Below are 21,897 nucleotides of genomic sequence, written 5' to 3'. Positions count from 1 at the left end.
TGCATTTTTGTAGTGTGCTCTCAGAAGTGGCATCAAACAGAAGCTTCATTCATCATTCCTGTGTGGTGGAAGTGATTCTGTGTGGAGTGCTGGTCCTCCCCTTGGTCCTCCGCGGGTTTTGTCATTTTGTGCCAGCGCTGTAGGGGACAGATGGAAGGTCTGAGTTCCTGTATGAGTTCCTGTATGATTATCAACGGATCAGATATTAAATTCTTACCTGGTAAAAGCCCCCCTTCAGACTGAAGAACATGTAGATAATGTATCCAGGAATAAGAACCATGGAGGAGAAAGCCATGAGCCAGCCGATGCCCTGACCCCATACTGGGAACACATACTTACCCAGGGTCAGAGGGGTCATCTCAATAGCGCTGAAGGTAAAAACGCCCTACATACAGAACACCCAGTGTTAGCTTGTGTCATTTACACATGTTTATTTCCTTTACTAAATATACTACCAGGGATCTTCAAAAAGTTTCTGCACTTTTATATTTTGGTTGGAAACGGTGAGGGTGGGAGGAGTAGTAAGGGCCAAAACAGTAACAACCTGGCAGTAGTGGGTCTTGAACCAGTGACCTTGCGATTACTGTAGAACTACAAAGTGCTCCTATATGGTAAGTGGAGCTGATAAAATGGACAGTGAGTGTAGAAACAAGGTGGTTTTAATGTTATGGCTGATCTGTGTAAATTCTCATTTAAAAGGTGGCATCCTATAACAACACCACACTGAACGTCACTGTGCTCTCAGTATCATTCATGTACAGATTGAATGGATGCATATTTGGTTTATTGCACCTGCAAGCGATTGGTGTTTCTTAAATGCGTTAAATCTATGAGTTAAAAAGAATGTCCACATACTTGAGCCACATACTGTTTCTTAGTTTGCACAGCTGTAGCCTCCAGTACATGTCTGATTGGGCAGTTGTAGCTTAGCGGTTAAGGTACTGGACTAGTAATCAAAAGGTCACTGGTTCAAGCCCCACCACTCTCAGGTTGCTAATGTTGGGCCCTTGAGCAAGGCCCTTAACCCTCAATTGCTTAGATAATATACTGTCACAGTACTGTAAGTTGCCTTGGATAAAAGCGTCTGCTAAATGCCGTAAATGTATTTTATGCACTGATGCTGAGTTTTCATACCAGACAGATTGAGGGGGTGAAGTAAAGCCAGCAGAGTTTCCACCAGCCACACGGTTGGTATCCGATCATCTCCTCAATGTTTTTATAAAACTTCTCTGCACCTGCAGGGTAAACAGAGCGATCAGAATGTTTACAAACATTCGACAGACAAGTTCTCTTAAATTAAAGTTTTTATTCATCATAAATTATCTTAACCTTGACACATTTGTGATCACTAAATACAAGAGTTGATGCAAATTGATGTTTTATATCACACTAAAATTTAAAATGCAGTAAATAATCTCTGCATGTTTTTTATTGGTTATTCAAACAAGCTATTAGCCAACATAAATGGTAGAGGCTCACCCATAAACACCCCAACCATAATTTTCTTTTTCTTTACACTGCTTCTGTATTTTAGGGGTATAGGAGTCAATACAGAGGATCTGGTCTACATACCAGACTTGGCACAGTTTTTACCTCGAATGCCTCTCCCGACACAACCCTCCTATTTCTATCTGGACTTGGTACCAGCTCCAAGAGTGCACTGCCAAGTGCGCCTCCCAATGGCTAGGCTGTTTTGGCCATCAAACCCCTCTCATGTTCATGCAGACGCCCGACAGGCCAACAGAGATTTGAACCCCAAATCCCACATCTCAGCAGTAGTAGCCTAGCATACTTTACCACTGCACCACGTGAGCACATGATGTATGCTGTGTTAGCCAGTCGGTTAATTTTACCATTATCACTGGTAACATGAAATCTGAAGGTAAAACTTATTTTATTCATTGACTAATTCAAGACTACTAATATTATTACTACTACTACTACTACTACTAATACTATTACTACTACTAGTAGTACCACTACTATCAATACTAATACTACTGCTACTACTATTTTTAATATCACTAATACTACTACTATTAATTATATTAATACTATCAATACGTCTATTACTACTACTACTACTACTACTATCAATACTATTACTACTACTAATGCTACTACTACTAATATTAATGCTACTACTAATACTACTACTATTACCAATAATAATAATAATAAGAAGAAGAAGAACAACAACAACAATAATAAGAAGAGTTGTAGCCTAGCGGTTAAGGTACTGGACTAGTAATCAGAGGATTGCTGGTTCAAACCCCACCTCTGCCAGGTTGCCACTGCTGGGCCCTTGAGGAAGGCCCTTAACCCTCAATTGCTTAGAATGCATACTGTAAGGGCAGTTGTAGCCTAGCGGTTAAGATACTGGACTAGTAATCAAAAGGTCACTGGTTCAAGCCCCACTACTGTCAGGTTGTCACTGTTGGGCTCTTGAGCAAGGCCCTTAACCCTCAATTGCTTAAACAATATACTGTCACAGAACTGTAGGTCGCTTTGGATAAAAGTGTCTGCTAAATGTCGAAAATGTAAATGTAATAATGTGTTAGTATATATCCACCATAAATCCAGGAGATAGCAACGGTCTCAAAGAAGACGAGGAAGAGGAGGCACATCCCACTGGCTGAGTAATAATCGAACAGCTTAAACACGTACAAACCTCCCTAAAGAAACATAATTACACTTAGAATTATAACGTCTAACAGGACTGAACCCAAGATCAAAGGTGTAAATAATATCCACTTGTACTTTACCTGTGTAATGTTGGACAAGCCGATAATAAAAGACACGATGCAGACCACAAGGATGAAAACTTTCTTTCTCTTCCTTAATATGGTGGGGTACTCGTCTGTCAGAGCTGTGATGAATCCTTCCACCGTACAGAACTGTAGAAAGAATCATAATAATAATAATAAAACACATAGAAATATGTCATAAGAGATTTATAACATGTAAAAAACTAGTGAATACAATTTTGAGGTGGGTAGTGACATGCTACATTTACTACAGTACTACAATCTATTACTGACTACATATCCCAGACTCCCTTGTGCTGCTTTGTTTATCTTATGTAGCAGCCGTGAATGCTCTATAGGGTGTCCGTAAAGTCTGGACACACAGGCAAAATGCATATTTTCAACAAATTTCAATACATTTTTTCAACAACATTTTATTTTATTAGAATATTAATCAATAATAATCTTCAATGTGTTTTTCACGGTTTGTGATGTTATGTGTGTGTGTGTATTTTAGTAAACATATACAGTAGTTCATTATAACTGGAAGATGTGGATGTCAATCAAACGTGATGGACCAATTAGAATTGACACAGAGTTGAGATTTTCCAATAAAGTTCTGTCACGTTTTTAGATGATTAAACCCTGTTGGATTTTGAAGAGGACGTCTGTGACTAAACGGGAAATGGTGTAGTTTGTTTTATTTCATAACACTAATGCATTAATCGTTGAGGATGTGAGAGATCTCCAAGCCGGGACAAGATAGGTTTCCTTTATCTCAGGTGAGTGATTTATCATTTATAAAGCGATTTTTATTGTGTTTAAACTGTGTATTTAGATGTGGCAGTAGTAGATGATTTTTTAAAATGCTAAAAGTCAAGTAGATCAGTGTGTTTTAATCTCTGAATGGCTGTTGCAGATGAGTTGTAGATCAGTGGCACATGTTATTGATGTCATCAAGATGCACCTTGTTACAGCTGTTGGAACGTACTGTATCTTCGTGTGTTATTTGCTTTACACACAAATAATGGCCTTATTTACATTGTGTTATTTACATTGTGTTATTTACATTGTGTTATTTACATTAAGCAACAGTATCGGATTGGATTACATGTTTTTTTCCTTCTGATCCAGTAATTTGAGCCAAGAGTATTGGATCGGTGCCAGCCCTACTAATTATAGCCAAAGCAAGAGCATAAAAATCCAAGGGGTTTGAATACTTCCACTGTCTACGACAGTCAACAAACATTTGTGTATCGGTGTGTTTCAGTGTGTGTCTGTACCTGACTGTCCAGTCCGAGCATCAGCAGCATGGAGAAGAAGAGAACTGCCCACAGGGATGACATGGGTAGCTGAGTGACAGCCTGAGGATAAGCCAGAAATGCCAGACCTGGACCTGCATAATAAATATCACATCCACAGTCAAATCACATAAAGGGTACGGTGAATAAAAGCTCGATAAAGTCTGACTTCATTTTTTTTCTTTTAAGCTTATGATGTGTGTAACATAATAAAAATGTCACCTTACGCTGTCAGCAAAATGTGTCCACAATTGATCTGTTAATGTTAAATTCTGCTGTGAATTATAAGCTGCTGGAGCATCACGGTCTGTATACATGTCAGTGTAAACCCTCTTGACTCTAAACAGTGTCCTTTATGTTCCAGCAGCTGTGGTTACTGGCTCTCGCAGCTTAAGGTGACAGTTTAAATTTTTTTCCAAGAGACCACTGTTCCATGTACTTTTTTAAATGCATTTTTAAATGCAATTTCTCCCCTTTTTCTCCCTTTTTAGGGCGTCCAATTGCCCGATTGCATCATGCTTCCTCTCCTCCAATGTCGATCCCCGCTCTAATTGAGGAGAACGAAGCTAACCCACGCCCCCTCCGACACGTGGGCAGCATGCCATATGCATCTTGTCACCTACACTTTGACGAGTGCAGTGCAACTCAGCACTGTGTACGGAGAGACACACCCTGACAGCACTCTTTCCTCATCTCTGTGCAGGCGCCATCAATCAGCCAGCAGAGGTCGTAATTGCATTAGTTATAAGAGAGTCCCTATCCGGCTTAATCCCACCCCTGTCTGAACAACAGGCCAATCAGTGTTCGTGTGGCTGCTCAGCCCAGCCGGCAGGCAGAGCTGAGATTCGATAAGATGTTTTTGAGATCCCAGCTCTGGTGTTCCAGCATGTGTTTTTACCGCTGCGCCACCTGAGCGACCTCTGTTCCATGTACTTTTTAATGAATACAGTTAAACTGGCACCATTTCTGTGGGCACAGAGAAGCAACCAGCTATAGTCAGTAATCACTAGGAATTAAGTCATACCTCAGAGTTACATTAATATATTAAGTTGCCGTATGTGTGGTTTGACCCAGCAGATTCCTTCATTCATTCATTTATTTATTGTATGTTTTACCACAGCTGTATCCTGGTCAGGGTTCCAGTGGGTCTGATTCATTGGGCTAAAGGCAAGAAACACCCCAGACAGGTCACCAGGCCATCACAATGCAGACACACACACACACACACACACACACACACACTAGTTTGTAGTGGCTCCAGTTGACCTGACTGCATGTCTTTAGATTTCTAGAGGAAACTAGAGCACTCAGAGGAAACCCTCATGGACACAGGGAGAACGTGCAAACTCCACACAAAAAGAACATGCAAATTCCATCCTGGACTCTGGGCTGGGGAATAGAACCCAAGGCCTTTGCTGTTAGGCAACAGTGCTGCCTACTGCACAATAGAATGCCTTTATTTGTCATTTATACATATACACATGTACAGTACAACGACATTCTTTCTTCACATATCCGAGCTTATGTGAAAGCTGGGGTCAGAACGCAGGGTCAGTCATTGTACGGTTCCCCTGGAGCAGACAGGGTTAAGGGCCTTGCTCAAGGGCCCAACAGTGACTGCATGGCAGAGCTGGGATTCGAACTCTCAACCTTTCAGTGGATAGCCCAAAGCTCTACACACTAGTCCCAATTATTAATTTCAATTTTTATTATTAATGACTACTAGATGGCTTTACTTCTCTTTTGATCCTTAACTTATGCCTAGTTCACACTACACGATTTTTGCCCTGATTTTCACTCGCCGACTGGTCGCCGCTAGATTTGCCGGCTCGGGAGCAACTCGCCGTTCGCTTGGCGATCGAAACTCGGCTCTCAATTGCTATGTGTGAGCGCTCGGCAACCGAAGAGAGATATTCAGCTTGTCAAATATCTGAGTTGCCCGACTGGCAATGAGTGCTATGTCGAAAAGCCAGGGGGAGAAGTTGTTAAAAGGTGGGACAGGGGCATAATATAGTTTATTTCAGAATACATCGACACACAATAAAGTTTTACAGTATTTCTGACCTTATCGTTCTCTACAAAACATAACACCAACAGTGCATTGCAAAAAATATCTATTAACCTCCAACTCACTACAGAAAAAACAATCCATGCTGGTCACATAGCCAAATCCACTCAGATTCATTTATTTTTCCTCTTTGATTTTACGCTGCACATCAGCGCACAAACTTTGATCACTCGCTACTTGTTGACGTGCATTTTTGGACGTGGTATCGTTAAACCTTTCGTCACTTCTCGCGTTTGTTTTTATGACAAAACGTAGTTTGGGAGACCAGAGAAGCTCGCCTGCGATTCCAGTTGGTGATAGATGGTGTAGTGTGAAACCCCCTATCGCCGATCAGTCGTGTAGTGTGAACTTGGCATAACCTGCCAGAATCATGGTCATGTCTTCATTACACAATGTTTAAATATTTTAACTTGACAGACACCCATCAATAAAAAATGCTGATGGACTCATTTCTGTAAGAGAAAATTAAAGACAGAATGATGATCGTGGTACCTGAGGCCGCCAGCTCCTGGATGGGTTTCTTGGTGATGTAGGACATAAAACCAACGATGGAGAAGATGACGAAGCCAGCGAACATGCTGGTGAAGGAGTTAATGCAGCACACAATAATAGCATCTCTACAACATGAGAAAAAATAAAGCTTCATTCCCTGATCAGACCTGATCTTCACGCAATAAAATTAGATTTAGCTGATGTTTTGTTCAGCCGATCTCAGAATGTGGTGTCCATATTCCAACATTCATGATTCTACTTTTCTGAGATATTTAAACTACCTGTAGACGTTGTTGTTGAAGGGATTGTAGCTGCCCAGAGCAATCAGAGAACCCAAACCCAGTCCATACGAAAAGAAGATCTGAGTGGCAGCATCCAGCCACACCTAAACACAGTGAGGAAGTTACTATTAATAATGTATTATACACCTGTATTATATATGGACACCTGACCATGAGCCTGTGAGCATCCTATGTCAAAACCATGGGAACTGTAACAGCCTGTTTAGTCAAATTTGTGCCTGTTTAGTCAAAACATTGTGATGTCAGGTTCTGGTTTACAATTGATGTTCAGATTAATTAGATTAAAAGGTGTTTTATAGCAGCGGTCCCCAACTTTTTTTGCAGCACCGACCGGTTTTAAAGGGGCGAAATGATTTAAAATAGAATAACTATAGAATTGAAAATCAGTGGGATCACTGAGCTTTTTTCGATGCAACGAGACGCTGCTCCCACCTAGTGGTGATTGAAGACAATAACACCAGAGGAGTATTGGATATTGAATTGCTCTTGTAGCGATCTCTAATTATTTATTCTTTCTGTGCGGCCCGGCAATAAATGACCCACAGACCGGTACCGCTATACCAAACTACCTAGTCAAACCATCAGGTGTCCAAATACTTTTGGCCATATAGTGCAGTGTATAAAATCAGCGTAACAGTTTAAAAATGAAAGGTTTAATCTTTATATAATACACGAATTTCAACTTTACAGGTGCTGGTCATAAAATTAGAATATCATGAAAAAGTTGATTTATTTCAGTAATTCCATTCAAAAAGTGAAACTTGTATATTATATTCATTCATAACACACAGACTGATATATTTCAAATGTTTATCTCTTTTAATGTTGATGATTATAACTGACAACTAATGAAAACCCCAAATTCAGTATCTCAGAAAATTAGAATATTGTGACAAGGTACAATATTGAAGACACCTGGTGCCACACTCTAATCAGCTAATTAACTCAAAACACCTGCAAAGGCCTTTAAATGGTCTCTCAGTCTAGTTCTGTAGGCTACACAATCATGGGGAAGACTGCTGACTTGACAGTTGTCCAAAAGACGACCATCGACACCTTGCACAAGGAGGGCAAGACACAAAAGGTCATTGCTAAAGAGGCTGGCTGTTCACAGAGCTCTGTGTCCAAGCACATTAATAGAGAGGCGAAGGGAAGGAAAAGATGTGGTAGAAAAAAGTGTACAAGCAATAGGGATAACCGCACCCTGGAGAGGATTGTGAAACAAAATCCATTCAAAAATGTGGGGGAGATTCACAAAGAGTGGACTGCAGCTGGAGTCAGTGCATCAAGAGCCACCACGCACAGACGTATGCAAGACATGGGTTTCAGCTGTCGCATTCCTTGTGTCAAGCCACTCTTGAACAAGAGACAGCGTCAGAAGCGTCTCGCCTGGGCTAAAGACAAAAAGGCTGCTGAGTGGTCCAAAGTTATGTTCTCTGATGAATCCACGTTGTTTGAGGTCCAGTGTAAAGTTTCCACAGTCAGTGATGGTTTGGAGTGCCATGTCATCTGCTGGTGTTGGTCCACTGTGTTTTCTGAGGTCCAAGGTCAACGCAGCCGTCTACCAGGAAGTTTTAGAGCACTTCATGCTTCCTGCTCCTGATCAACTTTATGGAGATGCAGATTTCATTTTCCAACAGGACTTGGCACCTGCACACAGTGCCAAAGCTACCAGTACCTGGTTTAAGGACCATGGCATCCCTGTTCTTAATTGGCCAGGAATCATCAACATTAAAAGAAATAAACATTTGAAATATATCAGTCTGTGTGTAATGAATGAATATAATATACAAGTTTCACTTTTTGAATGGAATTACTGAAATAAATCAACTTTTTCGTGATACTCTAATTTTATGACCAGCACCTGTAGTCACATTGTTTTGCTGATTATATTGATTTTTAATAAAACATTTTTAGTTTTAATTTAAAAAACTGTATAATTTGTTATAATTATAAGCAGGCGGTCAGGTGACAAAGCCGTTTTGTGTACAGTCCAGATTTGTAATTTAGCGGTACTCTCGGCCGGCTGGGCATTTACACAGAAATGTTTGGCTGTGTCTCTGGGAGGGGTGGGGAAGATGGTTGACCAAAGCCCTGCAATGAATTGACACCCTGTGGAGGTTATCCCTCCCTCACCCTTGTTTCCGAGTGGAGACCCTGACCAGGATAAAGCAGTTGATAAATGAAATGAAATAAAAAAGCATTTTCATTAGTGATCTCAGACTTTTGGCCCCTGATTGTAGCTCAAATGAACAAAATTCAGCTTAGATGGCTTTAAATAAGCTTCTCAACAAATGTTTGGTTATTTAATTCAACTCACTCAACTGAGTCATTCATTAGGGCTGCCGCAATTGGTCGACCTAGTCGATGACATGAACACTAAAAATGCGTCGACGTCAATATTTTAAGTCGATGCATTGTTTTTAAAACTGTTTAGAAATGATCCTCATAATTTCTACAATGTTTCCATTCATATAACCATTCATATGATTTCCCTCAGCACTACTTGCTGCGTACATGACCTAAGTCGTATTTGGTCCAGTCACTGGTTGGCGGCATTAAGCGCAGTTTTAAAAAATGCTGCCTGCAGCAGTCAGAGGCCGATTGTAGAGAGCTTTCAAAGAAAAGCTCAAAGTTTTCCAAGACCCAAATCATCAAAAGTTTGGGAATACTTAAAACTGGCACAAAACAAAAATGTGGTTTGTACACTGTGCAAAGCTTTAATGGTACCACAGCAGCACTAGCGCCATGTTGCACGTCTATATTGTTTCATTAAGCTTCTTAATCGTGGAGATCTTGGAATACTGTATTTCTTTTTGCGGTTGCCACAGCGTTTAAAGCGCAAAAAGTTTCTCATGTGAATGCACCGTAATGCTTACCACTTTGTTTGCATCGCTTAGAATGTGAAGTAAGTTTTGAGTGAATGTGTAGGTTAGAATCTGGGCTTATTCTGTTGTTACTGTATGTTGGACTTAATGAGACATGGCTACATCTAACTATTTTATTTCTGCTATAAGTTTAAGCTCTTTGCTTAGCACTTGAGAATTTGATAATATGGACATAAACCCTGTTTACATTTAGTTTTGTGCCAGATTATTATGCCATACAGTTTGTTGTTAAAATAAAAGAAGCTTAAATGAGATTCTGAATTACATTTCTTGGAGAAAAATTTATCGTTTAGATTAATCGATTAATTGGTAAAATAGTCTATAGATTAATTGATAGAAAAATAGTCGTTAGTGGCAGCCCTATCATTCATTGATTAATTGATTAATTGATTCATTATCTGTTTTTCTGTTTCACCACCTCTTCATCCGATTCAGGGTCACCCTGGACAGGCCAGTCCATTTCAGGACACACACAAACACTTTAGTCATTTAAGTAGCTCCAATTAACCTGACTGCATGTCTTCAGACTGTGGAAGGAAAGGAGCACCAGAGAAAACCCTCACAGACTCAGGGAGAACATGCAAACTCCACACAAAGAGTGCCCAGATCGCTCCACCTGGGAATCAAACCCATGGCCTTCTTGCTGTGGGGTGACACTACCTACCGCTAATCTTAATTTGATTAAATCCTATCATCAGCATGCCACGTGGCATGTACGTCCTCATTAGCTCTGTTGTTGTTGCATTTCATTTTGACAGAATGCCTGCAGGTACATTTCACATCCCTCACCATCGAGTCCCACATTAATCTAGTGAACAAATGAACCATCCAGCTCACAAACACTACCTCAGACTTCACGAGCTTGTTAAAGTCAGGAGTGATGTAGAAGAGGATGCCATCTTTAGCTCCTGGGAGACTGATGCCTCGGAAAAACAGGATGAAGAGCATGAAGTATGGGTACGTGGCTGAAAAATACACCACCTGAGGAAGAGATGGGGAGATAATCAGAGTGAATCAGAAGCTCGGATGAGAGAGATTTGTGATTACTGAAGAAACAAGGTTTGTATCTTGTAGGTTAATGAGATTTGAGATTAATTGCCAGCGCTCATCACTATAGTGGGTCAGTGGACAAATCATTTCATCCACGTGTTGTATCAGGATGTAATTATCCTGAAACAGCAGGGAGGTAAGAGAATGATTTCTCTCATATCAGGGTGCTGCATCGTCCCTAGATTAATTATATTATTTATAAGCAGCATTACAATCTGTAAATAAAAAAGCATGAGAGAAGAAAACAAGAAACTGATGAGAAACTGAGCTGCCTTGCTGCCTACTGCCAACCTGGGCAGCTGCCTCAGTAGAGAGGATTCTAATAAAACATCAAACTTATCAGGCAGGTTATTTAGACGCACTACTTAGACAGCGATTACACCACTGTAGTTTTAGCTTACTAAGCTAGCACAGTTAGCCTCAGGCCATTCAAACCAATAAGTTGAGGCAGCACTGAATGCTGGGATTGCCTTCACCACTAGGGAAGCATCGGACGCTCCCTCGTTATTCAGTCAGATTATCACTTAGAATTAAGGCACCTTAGTAAGCAGCATTTTAAAGGATCTAAGAATTCAGACAGCCTTCTTCTCGGGATGACATAAAATGCACCTATGTAGATAGAACACTAGATTTTCTGGAAGACAGAACAAGGACATTTGTAATCCACACCTTTCCAGTCCACTCCACCCCCTTCCAAATGGAAAAGTAGACGAGGACCCATGCCAGAGCGAGAGTCCCAGCGAGAGGCCAGCGCAGCTCACCAGGCTCGTCCAACCCGCTGCTTAACTGGTGCATGTTCCTTCTAAAAAAATAAACACACACAGGTATCGACTCACTGATCCCAGAAAAGCCTGTTCTTCTCATCACAGGTAATAAATAGAGGGAAAAGTGTGATCTTTGTAGCTAAAGCACATGTACTACATGCCATGACTCCTAAGATTTGCAATTGTTATTTTCTGAATTATTATTTTCAAAAATATACATACAGTAATTTAGACTGTTCACTTCTACACGGTTGTCTTCAATACAAAAGTATTGACGTGTTTTAGACACAACATTTGCTAACAGGTGTAACAAATCAAATATATAAAGGACATTCTGTTTTTATAAAACAAGCTCTATAAAGACATGAAGAAAATCTTGGTTTGGAATGAACTGGAACATCGATTAAGTTTATTTTTGACCAATATTGGTGACCAACCATTTGATTGTTCTTTTGACTAAATATACAAAAATTCCCACAGACGTCTTTAGAGAACACCTTTCAGAAGATCACATAACAGTATTTTAATACTATTTGTTTTTTTGAAATATGTCGTCCAACAAGCTCTTGGTCAGATGTCCAAATACTTTCAGCCATGTTGTGGAGAAACGCTCCAAATAACATGCTGAACGTCTCAAAAATGTTGATTCACTTTCTGAGATTTGTATAGAGACTCTTCATTCCTATAGCAATGCATGTGACTCAGTCTAAATGGCTGCTTCTTTAGAGCTCGACACAGTGGATCTGGTCCACATACCAGACTTGGCCCAGTTGTTACGGTACAACTCTGGAATAATCTTCCTGCCTTTGTTAGGGATTTGGACACAGTCTCAATGTTTAAGTCTAGACTGAAAACATATTTATTTTCTCAGGCTTTTGATTAGTATAGACAAAGGCGCAGAGCTTGGGGGTTCTTGGTCATAGAAACTTGTGGTGATCAGGGATGTTGGGTTGCTGTCGTTCTGCCTCTCCTGTCCGATCACTCTGGTTTGGGTAGGGGACGTGGGCGCTGATGTCCTGTGAAAGCCTTCATGATCTTGTTACCTGCTCGCTCTCCCTTTTAGTTATGCTGTAATAATTAGGGCTGCCGGAGTCTAAAACTCTCTGTAAAACTGTTTTACTCAACTAGCATTGTACATTATTAACTACATTCTCTATTGTTTTACCCCAAGGGCATTCTGATGGAAACCTGTTTACCCGCCGAGGTTAAGGATTAAAGTCGAGACTGCAGTGCCAATATTGCTGCTCCTGCCAGATGTGACGGGTCTGGAGTAATTGCACCAAGAATGACAAGAACTAACTACAGACTTTATTAAAGACTAGACCGAATAATAACTCTATTATTATTTATTTCTTTATTTATTGCCAGTTATAACTTTTAGTTCATTTTATTCTGTGTTTGTATGATTTGTGTAAATCCAACTTATTTAAAGTATCCTCCAGACCACCCAAGAAGGATGGGCCCTGCTGAGTCTGGTTCCTCTCAAGGTTTCTTCCTGTGATTTTCAGGGAGTTTTTCCTTGCCACAGTCGCCCTCGGCTTGCTCAACAGGGGTTTTTGTATCTGTTGGTCCTGGATTTTGTAAAGTTGCTTTGAGACAATGGCTATTGTAAAAAGCGCTATATAAATAAAATTGACTTGACTTGACTTACGCTGGATCCCCTTCCTGATGCAACACTCCTATTTCATTCAGGGCTTGAGACTGGCACTGAGAGCACACTGACAAGTGTACATCTCAATGGCTAGGCTGTTTAGGCCATTCCCCCCTCAGACAGACAATCATGTCTATGCGGGCATCCGACCAGCCGATAACACAGCTGAGATTTGAACCCCAGCACACATATTACATTATTATTATACTTATTATTATTATTACTTATTATTAAACTTATTAGTATACTTATTATTATACTTATTATTTTTATAGGCAACCCTTATATATATACAGGAGCCAGAAAAATAATAATAATATAGTAGTGCTTCTACACTAGAACTGAGAAGATGTTACTTACTCCCAGAATTCACTGACAGCGCTGGTCAGGTTGGTGGTGTCAGTCAGGCTGTAGTTGGAGAAACAGCTCTCAGTGTTCCAGTCGTTATCACAACTCTGCCAGGGCAAATCCTTCAGAGAAGAAGAGGAGGGTGGAGTTGTTAAAAAAGGACAGATTAATAGTGACTGGTGACTACACTCACTGGTTTCTAATCCCAGTCCTGCTGACTTATACTGATATACTGGGCTGCTCCTGTTAAACATAATGTGTATACTGGGCAGTAAGTATAGACCGTATGTTTATAGAAAGGAATTCAAATCTTTAAAATACTGTATATATTTGTTATAGAGTGTAGGATATTGCTGAATTAATTAACAAACCTAATATTGACTTAATAAAATAAATTAATAAAATAAATTTACAATCTCTGTGCAGGAACCATCGACCCGCCAGCAGAGGTTACAATTACAACAACACTGAGGAATCCCTAATTATTAGGGAACATTATTATTATTTTTTTCCTTTCTTTTTCTCCCGACTTTAGGGTTCATTTGCCAGATTGTATTATGCTTCCTTTATCCACTGATGCCGATCCCCGCTCTGATTGAGGAGAATGAAACTAACATACGCCCTCCCTCCAACACGTGTGCAGCAGCCGACTGCATCTTTTCACCCATCTAGGCGAGTACATAAGTGGATCAGCTTTGTGTACGGAAAGCCACACCCTGATCAATGCAGTCTTTCCCCGTCTCTGTGCAGGCGCCATCATTCAGCCAGCAGAGGTCGTACTTGCATCGGCCATGAGAGAGTCCCTATCTGGCTTTTTCCCACCCTGTATGAACAACAGCCAATCGTTGTTCATGTAGCCGCCCAGCCCAGCCGGATGGCAGAGCTGAGTTTCTAACTGATGAGTTCGAGATGTCAGCTCTGGTGTACTAGTGTGTTTTACCGCTGCACACCACACATTTTACCACTGATGAAGACGATGTCAAAGTTGTGCAGTTTTGGCCTGCTTAGATAAATTATTAACAGCAAATGACAACCAAAAGCCCAGATAACCAAACTGGAGCCTTTTTAATTTTACTAAACAGAAGACTTCTGGAGAAAAAAAACTTTGAGATCTTCTGGAAAGATGTCCAAATACTTTTGGCCTTAAAGTCTATGTGAACTTTTTAGATACGTTTGAGAAAAAACGCAAATGCCCCCTTCCCTCCCTTACAAAACCCAAAAGACAAAAAATGACACCACCAAACACACTTGAGTCAAATTAATGTAGACACGTTTTTTATCTGCCTCTGTTTTACCCTGCATAAAAACAAGTTTAATTCCCATGACACAGGAAACCCTCACAAAGCGCTCCACTCCACACAAAAAAAGAAGAAAAAAAGACCAGGCGGCGATCATTTCTCCAGCGCTCTGGTGCAGAGACGAGATCAAAAAGCCGGGACGATGAGCTCAGGAGAGAGAATGTGAGAAACTCAGAGGGAGAGGACTTTATGAATTTAACAATGGAAGCTGGAACTGTGGAAATGATTCAGTACAGAATAGCAGCAGCAGGACATCGAGCTTCATAAAGAGAGAAACGTCTCATAGGACAGAACATGGTAGCAGAAGAGAGATGTTTTTCTTAATGGTTTCATGTGTTATACACCGTCAAAAAAACCTCATTACTCATAACTTTAGCAAATGTTCATCAGTTTTTTTAATTCTTCCACTGTTGCATTCAGAATTAAATTAAGGTGATTATAATACTGTCCACCACACTTTAAGCATGTAGCTACAAAACCTTGTGAAATGATAATTTTCAGTGATATTTTCATATTAATCATAAACTGTGAACAATAAAATGTCAATTTATGACCTAATTCAACATCGATATCTGTTTTTGCAAGCTGCTAGCAAGTCTCTAGCACACCGTTTGGCTCTGCTACCGTTCGGCTGGGCGCCATCTAGAGGGCACAAATTCCCCAACCATCAGACACAAATTGGCTACCTTGTCTGCTGGTTGGGGAATTGCCCGGACTAAGTGGGTGGGGACTGCAAATGCTGTGCAAGGACCCTGGTTAGCAGACCGAGCCTCCTGACTTTTAGCACGTCCAATTGCCCAATTGCATCACGAATCCTCTCCACCAATGCCGATCCCCGCTCTGAATTAAGGAGAACAAAGTTAACCCCCTCCGATGTGGGCAGCAGCATCTTTTCACCTGCACTAGGCCAGTGCTAATTCTTATCAGTCCTGTGTACGGAGAGACACACACTGATCAATGTACTCCTTCCTGTGCAGACGCCATCAATCAGCCAGCAGAGGTCGTAGTTGCATCAGTTATGAGGAGACCCTATCCGGCTTACTACTACCCCACCCCTATATAAACAACAGGCCAAATGTTGTTCATGTGGCCGCTCAGCCCAGCTGTATGGCAGAGCTGAGATTCGATACGATGTAGTGTGTCTGAGTGTATTTAATAGAATGCAGATGTGACACTTACTGATCTGAAGGAGTTGAAGAGGTAGTACAGTGCCCAGGCGATGATGACAATGTAATAAATGTTCAGCCAAAAGGACAAAACTGCAGCAGCCAAGCCCACACCTTACACAGCAAACACAGAGATGGAGTTATACTGGTTACCAGTGCTTTTCTTATTGCTACCATGACATTAATATATTTATTTATTTGTTTGTTATTGTCTAGTGTTTTTCACATTGTTGTGTCATAAACAGTAACCTTAACTGAGACCAAATATGTTAGTTGTTTAGGTAATTTGGGTATTTAGAACATATGTACTTGTATATTGTGAGCCTCACAATGTTAAATAAACTGAAATGCTGATTTATACGTAGTGTAATTCTTTCTGTTGAATGTCTATTGTGTGAGTTTTGTACATTTATTTTTATTATTAATATTATTTCACATATTAAAACAATGATGGTCTCAGTTTCTAAGCCACAGTTAATAACTTTTAACTTTTGATTTTTGGCCTTTAGCTGGATCATATTAAAGCAGTATATAATGTGTGTATGTGTGTGTGTGTGTGTGTGTGTGTGTGTGTGTGTGTGTGTTCTGTACCTTTCATCATAGGCACAAGTTTCCACACTCCCAGTCCTCCCACTGATGTGTACTGTCCCAGAGCAGTCTCCAGCAGGAACAGAGGAATCCCGGCAAACACCAGTGTTGTGAAGTAAGGAATCAGAAATGCACCTTTAAAAAAAATTAAGAATTAATATTTAGTCATTTTAGTAAATCCGGACCATTTTTGTACCTTTTTAATAGTACTTGTGTTGTACACCTTTTATTTTTACAGTATTTTCTCACAGGTATAGTAGTGTTTTTGGGATTTTAGATACTGTTTAAACTTAATATTGTCCTAATTAGGAACACATGCCCTGTTAGCAAATATTTTAGGTGAACCATTAGAGTCCTAGAGCTATTTTATTTTTTACAGGTTATTACAGCTTTTCCTATTAGTGGACACTTTTTGATTTCTTTTATAACAAACAATATTGTTGCCATTGTAATGCTGAGAATGGTCAGCCACACAAATATCTGGTCAGTGGGGGGTCACTTTCAGTTTTGAGTTTAATTGTTAGTAGTATTGAGGGTTTGCACAAAAGAAATGCAGTAAGGAAAACTGCCATGAAAGTAATAATACTGGAGAATTCAGAGGAAAATAAACGGTTGAATTTCACAAAACCTTATTTAAATGTACCAAAAATAGCTTTGAAGGTGTTTTCAGAATTGTGGCTGCTATAAGTTACAGAAATTGTTTACATTTTATGATGTTTTGATGGGAACGTTTTAATACATTTTAAAAATAGGCACTTGGCTCTACACTGCTATAGTGATTGTTTCTTAAAGAAAGAGCAAGGTTAATATGAAGAATTGACTTTAATTTGTTAGTAGGACAAAAATCTTTTTTTGAAAATTGTCAAATTTTACAAAGCTCACAGCAAACAAAAGGTTCAAAAAGCTTCAAAAGTCCTTAACATCCAAAAATTATATATAACACAATTTTTGGCCAAAAGTATCTTAATTAATAAGTTCAGGCATTTCAACCACACCCATTCCTAAGAAAGTTTAGAAATAAAATAATACGCTTTTAACTTTATGGCAACATTTTGAGGAAGAATCTTTTCTTGTTCTAGCATAACTGCTCCCTTGAACACGTCCTTTAGCCTTATGATTGTACAACCCCAAATTAGAAAAGAAGTTGGAACAGTATGGAAAATGCAAATAAAACAAAACATGATTACAATTACATGTTTAAAATCAATACTAGCCTTAAATGGCCCACATCCCTATTTTTGGAATGTGTTGCAGACCTGAATTGCAGGAATGGATGTTTATGAACAAATAAAATTGAACAGTTGAACAGACAAAACATAAATCGAAATAAAAGTCAATGTAAATGCAAGTAACACTGCAATTTTTTTTTACTTATTCTGATTTGGGGTTGTATATATGTTTGACCTCATCTGTTTATTGCTTTTACTTTTTGATTCCACCTTTCCTCTGTGTCCTGACTGTCTATTTTTTACAGGATTCAGCTACTGTACAGTTTGGTTAATATCATGTGTAAAATGCTGTTGATCGTGCTAAATATAATAATAATAATAATAATAATAATAATAATTACTCTTTAAATTAATTACCTCAGTGACTAATTATTTACATTTACATTATATTTTCAGCATTTAGCAGATGCTTTTATCCAAAGCGACTTATAGTACTGTGACAGTATACAATCTAAGCAATTGAGGGTTAAGGGTCTTGCTCAAGGGCCCAACAGTGGCAACCTGACAGTGGTGAGGCTTGAACTGGCAACCTTCTGATTACTGGACCAGTACCTTAACCACTAGGCTACCACTGCTAATTATCACTTGCATCACTTTAAAGTATTTGCTGCTGTACCAATCCTAAAATGTTGCTTATATATTTTTTTTGTTCTTTACCTTACGTTTACTCAGTACCATGTACAGGCCAACACCATACTAGTGTTTTGGTCCTGTACAAGTACAAATTTCATGAATGCCTGAAAATAAGAAAAATCATATGTTGGCACTCAGCCTTTTATATGTACAGTGTATCACAAAAGTGAGTACACCCCTCACATTTCTGCAGATATTTAAGTATATCTTTTCATGGGACAACACTGACAAAATGACACTTTGACACAATGAAAAGTAGTCTGTGTGCAGCTTATATAACAGTGTAAATTTATTCTTCCCTCAAAATAACTCAATATACAGCCATTAATGTCTAAACCACCGGCAACAAAAGTGAGTACACCCCTTAGTGAAAGTTCCTGAAGTGTCAATATTTTGTGTGGCCACCATTATTTCCCAGAACTGCCTTAACTCTCCTGGGCATGGAGTTTACCAGAGCTTCACAGGTTGCCACTGGAATGCTTTTCCACTCCTCCATGACGACATCACGGAGCTGGCGGATATTCGAGACTTTGCGCTCCTCCACCTTCCGCTTGAGGATGCCCCAAAGATGTTCTATTGGGTTTAGGTCTGGAGACATGCTTGGCCAGTCCATCACCTTTACCCTCAGCCTCTTCAATAAAGCAGTGGTCGTCTTAGAGGTGTGTTTGGGGTCATTATCATGCTGGAACACTGCCCTGCGACCCAGTTTCCGGAGGGAGGGGATCATGCTCTGCTTCAGTATTTCACAGTACATATTGGAGTTCATGTGTCCCTCAATGAAATGTAACTCCCCAACACCTGCTGCACTCATGCAGCCCCAGACCATGGCATTCCCACCACCATGCTTGACTGTAGGCATGACACACTTATCTTTGTACTCCTCACCTGATTGCCGCCACACATGCTTGAGACCATCTGAACCAAACAAATTAATCTTGGTCTCATCAGACCATAGGACATGGTTCCAGTAATCCATGTCCTTTGTTGACATGTCTTCAGCAAACTGTTTGCGGGCTTTCTTGTGTAGAGACTTCAGAAGAGGCTTCCTTCTGGGGTGACAGCCATGCAGACCAATTTGATGTAGTGTGCGGCGTATGGTCTGAGCACTGACAGGCTGACCCCCCGCCTTTTCAATCTCTGCAGCAATGCTGACAGCACTCCTGCGCCTATCTTTCAAAGACAGCAGTTGGATGTGACGCTGAGCACGTGCACTCAGCTTCTTTGGACGACCAACGCGAGGTCTGTTCTGAGTGGACCCTGCTCTTTTAAAACGCTGGATGATCTTGGCCACTGTGCTGCAGCTCAGTTTCAGGGTGTTGGCAATCTTCTTGTAGCCTTGGCCATCTTCATGTAGCGCAACAATTCGTCTTTTAAGATCCTCAGAGAGTTCTTTGCCATGAGGTGCCATGTTGGAGCTTTCAGTGACCAGTATGAGAGAGTGTGAGAGCTGTACTACTAAATTGAACACACCTGCTCCCTATGCACACCTGAGACCTAGTAACACTAACAAATCACATGACATTTTGGAGGGAAAATGACAAGCAGTGCTCAATTTGGACATTTAGGGGTGTAGTCTCTTAGGGGTGTACTCACTTTTGTTGCCGGTGGTTTAGACATTAATGGCTGTATATTGAGTTATTTTGAGGGAAGAATAAATTTACACTGTTATATAAGCTGCACACAGACTACTTTTCATTGTGTCAAAGTGTCATTTTGTCAGTGTTGTCCCATGAAAAGATATACTTAAATATCTGCAGAAATGTGAGGGGTGTACTCACTTTTGTGATACACTGTATATGTTATGTTAATAAATTTGCATATATAAATTAAATATTTATGCTAACATATATGGATACAACATATAATACCATATAACAATTAATCCAATAGATATATTTAATATACGTATGTACACACACATTTTATTATGGGTATTTCATATATGGTATGGTCACCTTACAGGTAACATTTGGAAAAAGCACTATTGATATAGGGGTATATATGTCATATATTACATTTCCATCTGAGTTTATTCTGGGTCTTTATTTATTTCTTGTTTGCACTTGTGTTTTTTGTTGTTAGTCCTGGAGGAATGTTGTCCTGTTTCACTATGTACTTGTATAAAGCTGAAATAAAGCATCTTGAAACTTAAATAATTAGTGCATGCTGTTTTAATTACACCAAAAAGAAAATCTGGGGTCTCACGGTCTCATTTCCTGTAAACATACTTTCCTAATAATATTTCAGTCAGGCCACTATTTATTGATGCTGGTGAATCACAGACTTGCAGCACAGCAGAAATCGATGTGTTAGTGCCGTTATTTGTAGGGCTCTTCAACAGCCTCATGGCACTAAGCCTAATGATGTGGCTCTGTAGGACACTGGTCCTGCCAGTGAGACACTCCTGATGTTAGATCAGCCATTAATTACCCAGTACTGACCTAAATATCTCAAAAGCAAAGAGAGGGAATCATTCGAGCTGTTATTCACACCCTGAGGTCACACTGATGCTGGTGTGTTTTATGTGGTGCACATTGCAAGGAGTTGACTGAATTGTAGAAGGACAAATAGCCTAAGATTGTTTATAATGGTTTAAGTCATTCACCAGTAGGGGACATGATCTTTCTTTTGTCAGCATGACAATATACAAACTGATGATTCGCTGGCCAGCACAGGGCTCTGACCTCAACCCCATCCATGACTTTGGGAATCAGCTGGAATGCTGACTGTAAAACAGGCCTTATTTTTCAGTATCAGTGCGTAGTTTGTGTAATCATTTTAAGGCTGAATAAAAGTCCCTTGACGTAATAAATTCTAGTAAAAAACCTTCTTCAAAGAGAAAAGGCAGTAATAGAAGTAAATGTGAACCAAACACTCAGTATGTCACATTGGGTGAGTTGAATGATGAGTATCACAGTGGGGTGAACAATAGAAACAAATAAAGAGTCAAATTTTCTTTTCTCCTTCTTCTTACCTCCTCCGTTCTTTCCACACAGATACGGGAACCTCCAGACGTTCCCCAGACCGATAGCATATCCGATGCAGGACAGCAAGAAGTCAAATTTGCCCTTCCAGGTGCCTCGATTAGGAAGTTCTTGCTTGTTCTCCATAACGGGAGTCAAGCTGTGGTTCATTCCTGCAGCTTCAGATGTGATGGTGGGTTCAATTCCACCTGCTTCTTTCCTGTTTTTTCTATAGCAGAATCTCTAGATATGATCCCCTAATATTAAAACAACAAAAAATAATAGTAACAGTAGTAATAATAGTAGTAGTAGTAATAATAATAATAATAATAATAATAATAATAATAATAATAATACTAATAATAATAATACTGGTAATAATACTAATAATAATAATACTGGTAATAAT

The 21,897-nt window shown here is 39.8% G+C and overlaps 1 protein-coding gene across 1 annotated transcript; it reads right to left on the bottom strand.

The window, feature by feature from the left end:
- Positions 1–205: 205 nt before the first annotated feature.
- Positions 206–21,659, bottom strand: slc6a1l (solute carrier family 6 member 1, like). Its single transcript, XM_062996480.1, has 13 exons — positions 21,500–21,659; positions 16,667–16,798; positions 16,089–16,189; positions 13,624–13,733; positions 11,518–11,650; positions 10,645–10,779; positions 6,890–6,993; positions 6,609–6,733; positions 4,031–4,143; positions 2,766–2,897; positions 2,573–2,675; positions 1,135–1,235; positions 206–385 (listed from the first exon to the last, which is right to left on the bottom strand). Exons 1-13 carry the CDS (start codon positions 21,657–21,659, stop codon positions 206–208), a joined length of 1,629 nt encoding a protein of 542 aa, XP_062852550.1.
- Positions 21,660–21,897: the final 238 nt, after the last annotated feature.

Source organism: Trichomycterus rosablanca, chromosome 1, assembly GCF_030014385.1.
Source record: "Trichomycterus rosablanca isolate fTriRos1 chromosome 1, fTriRos1.hap1, whole genome shotgun sequence".
Taxonomy (NCBI): domain Eukaryota; kingdom Metazoa; phylum Chordata; class Actinopteri; order Siluriformes; family Trichomycteridae; genus Trichomycterus; species Trichomycterus rosablanca.
The sequence above is the reverse complement of the archived record's forward strand: the minus strand, read 5'-3'. Positions and strand labels throughout refer to the sequence as shown.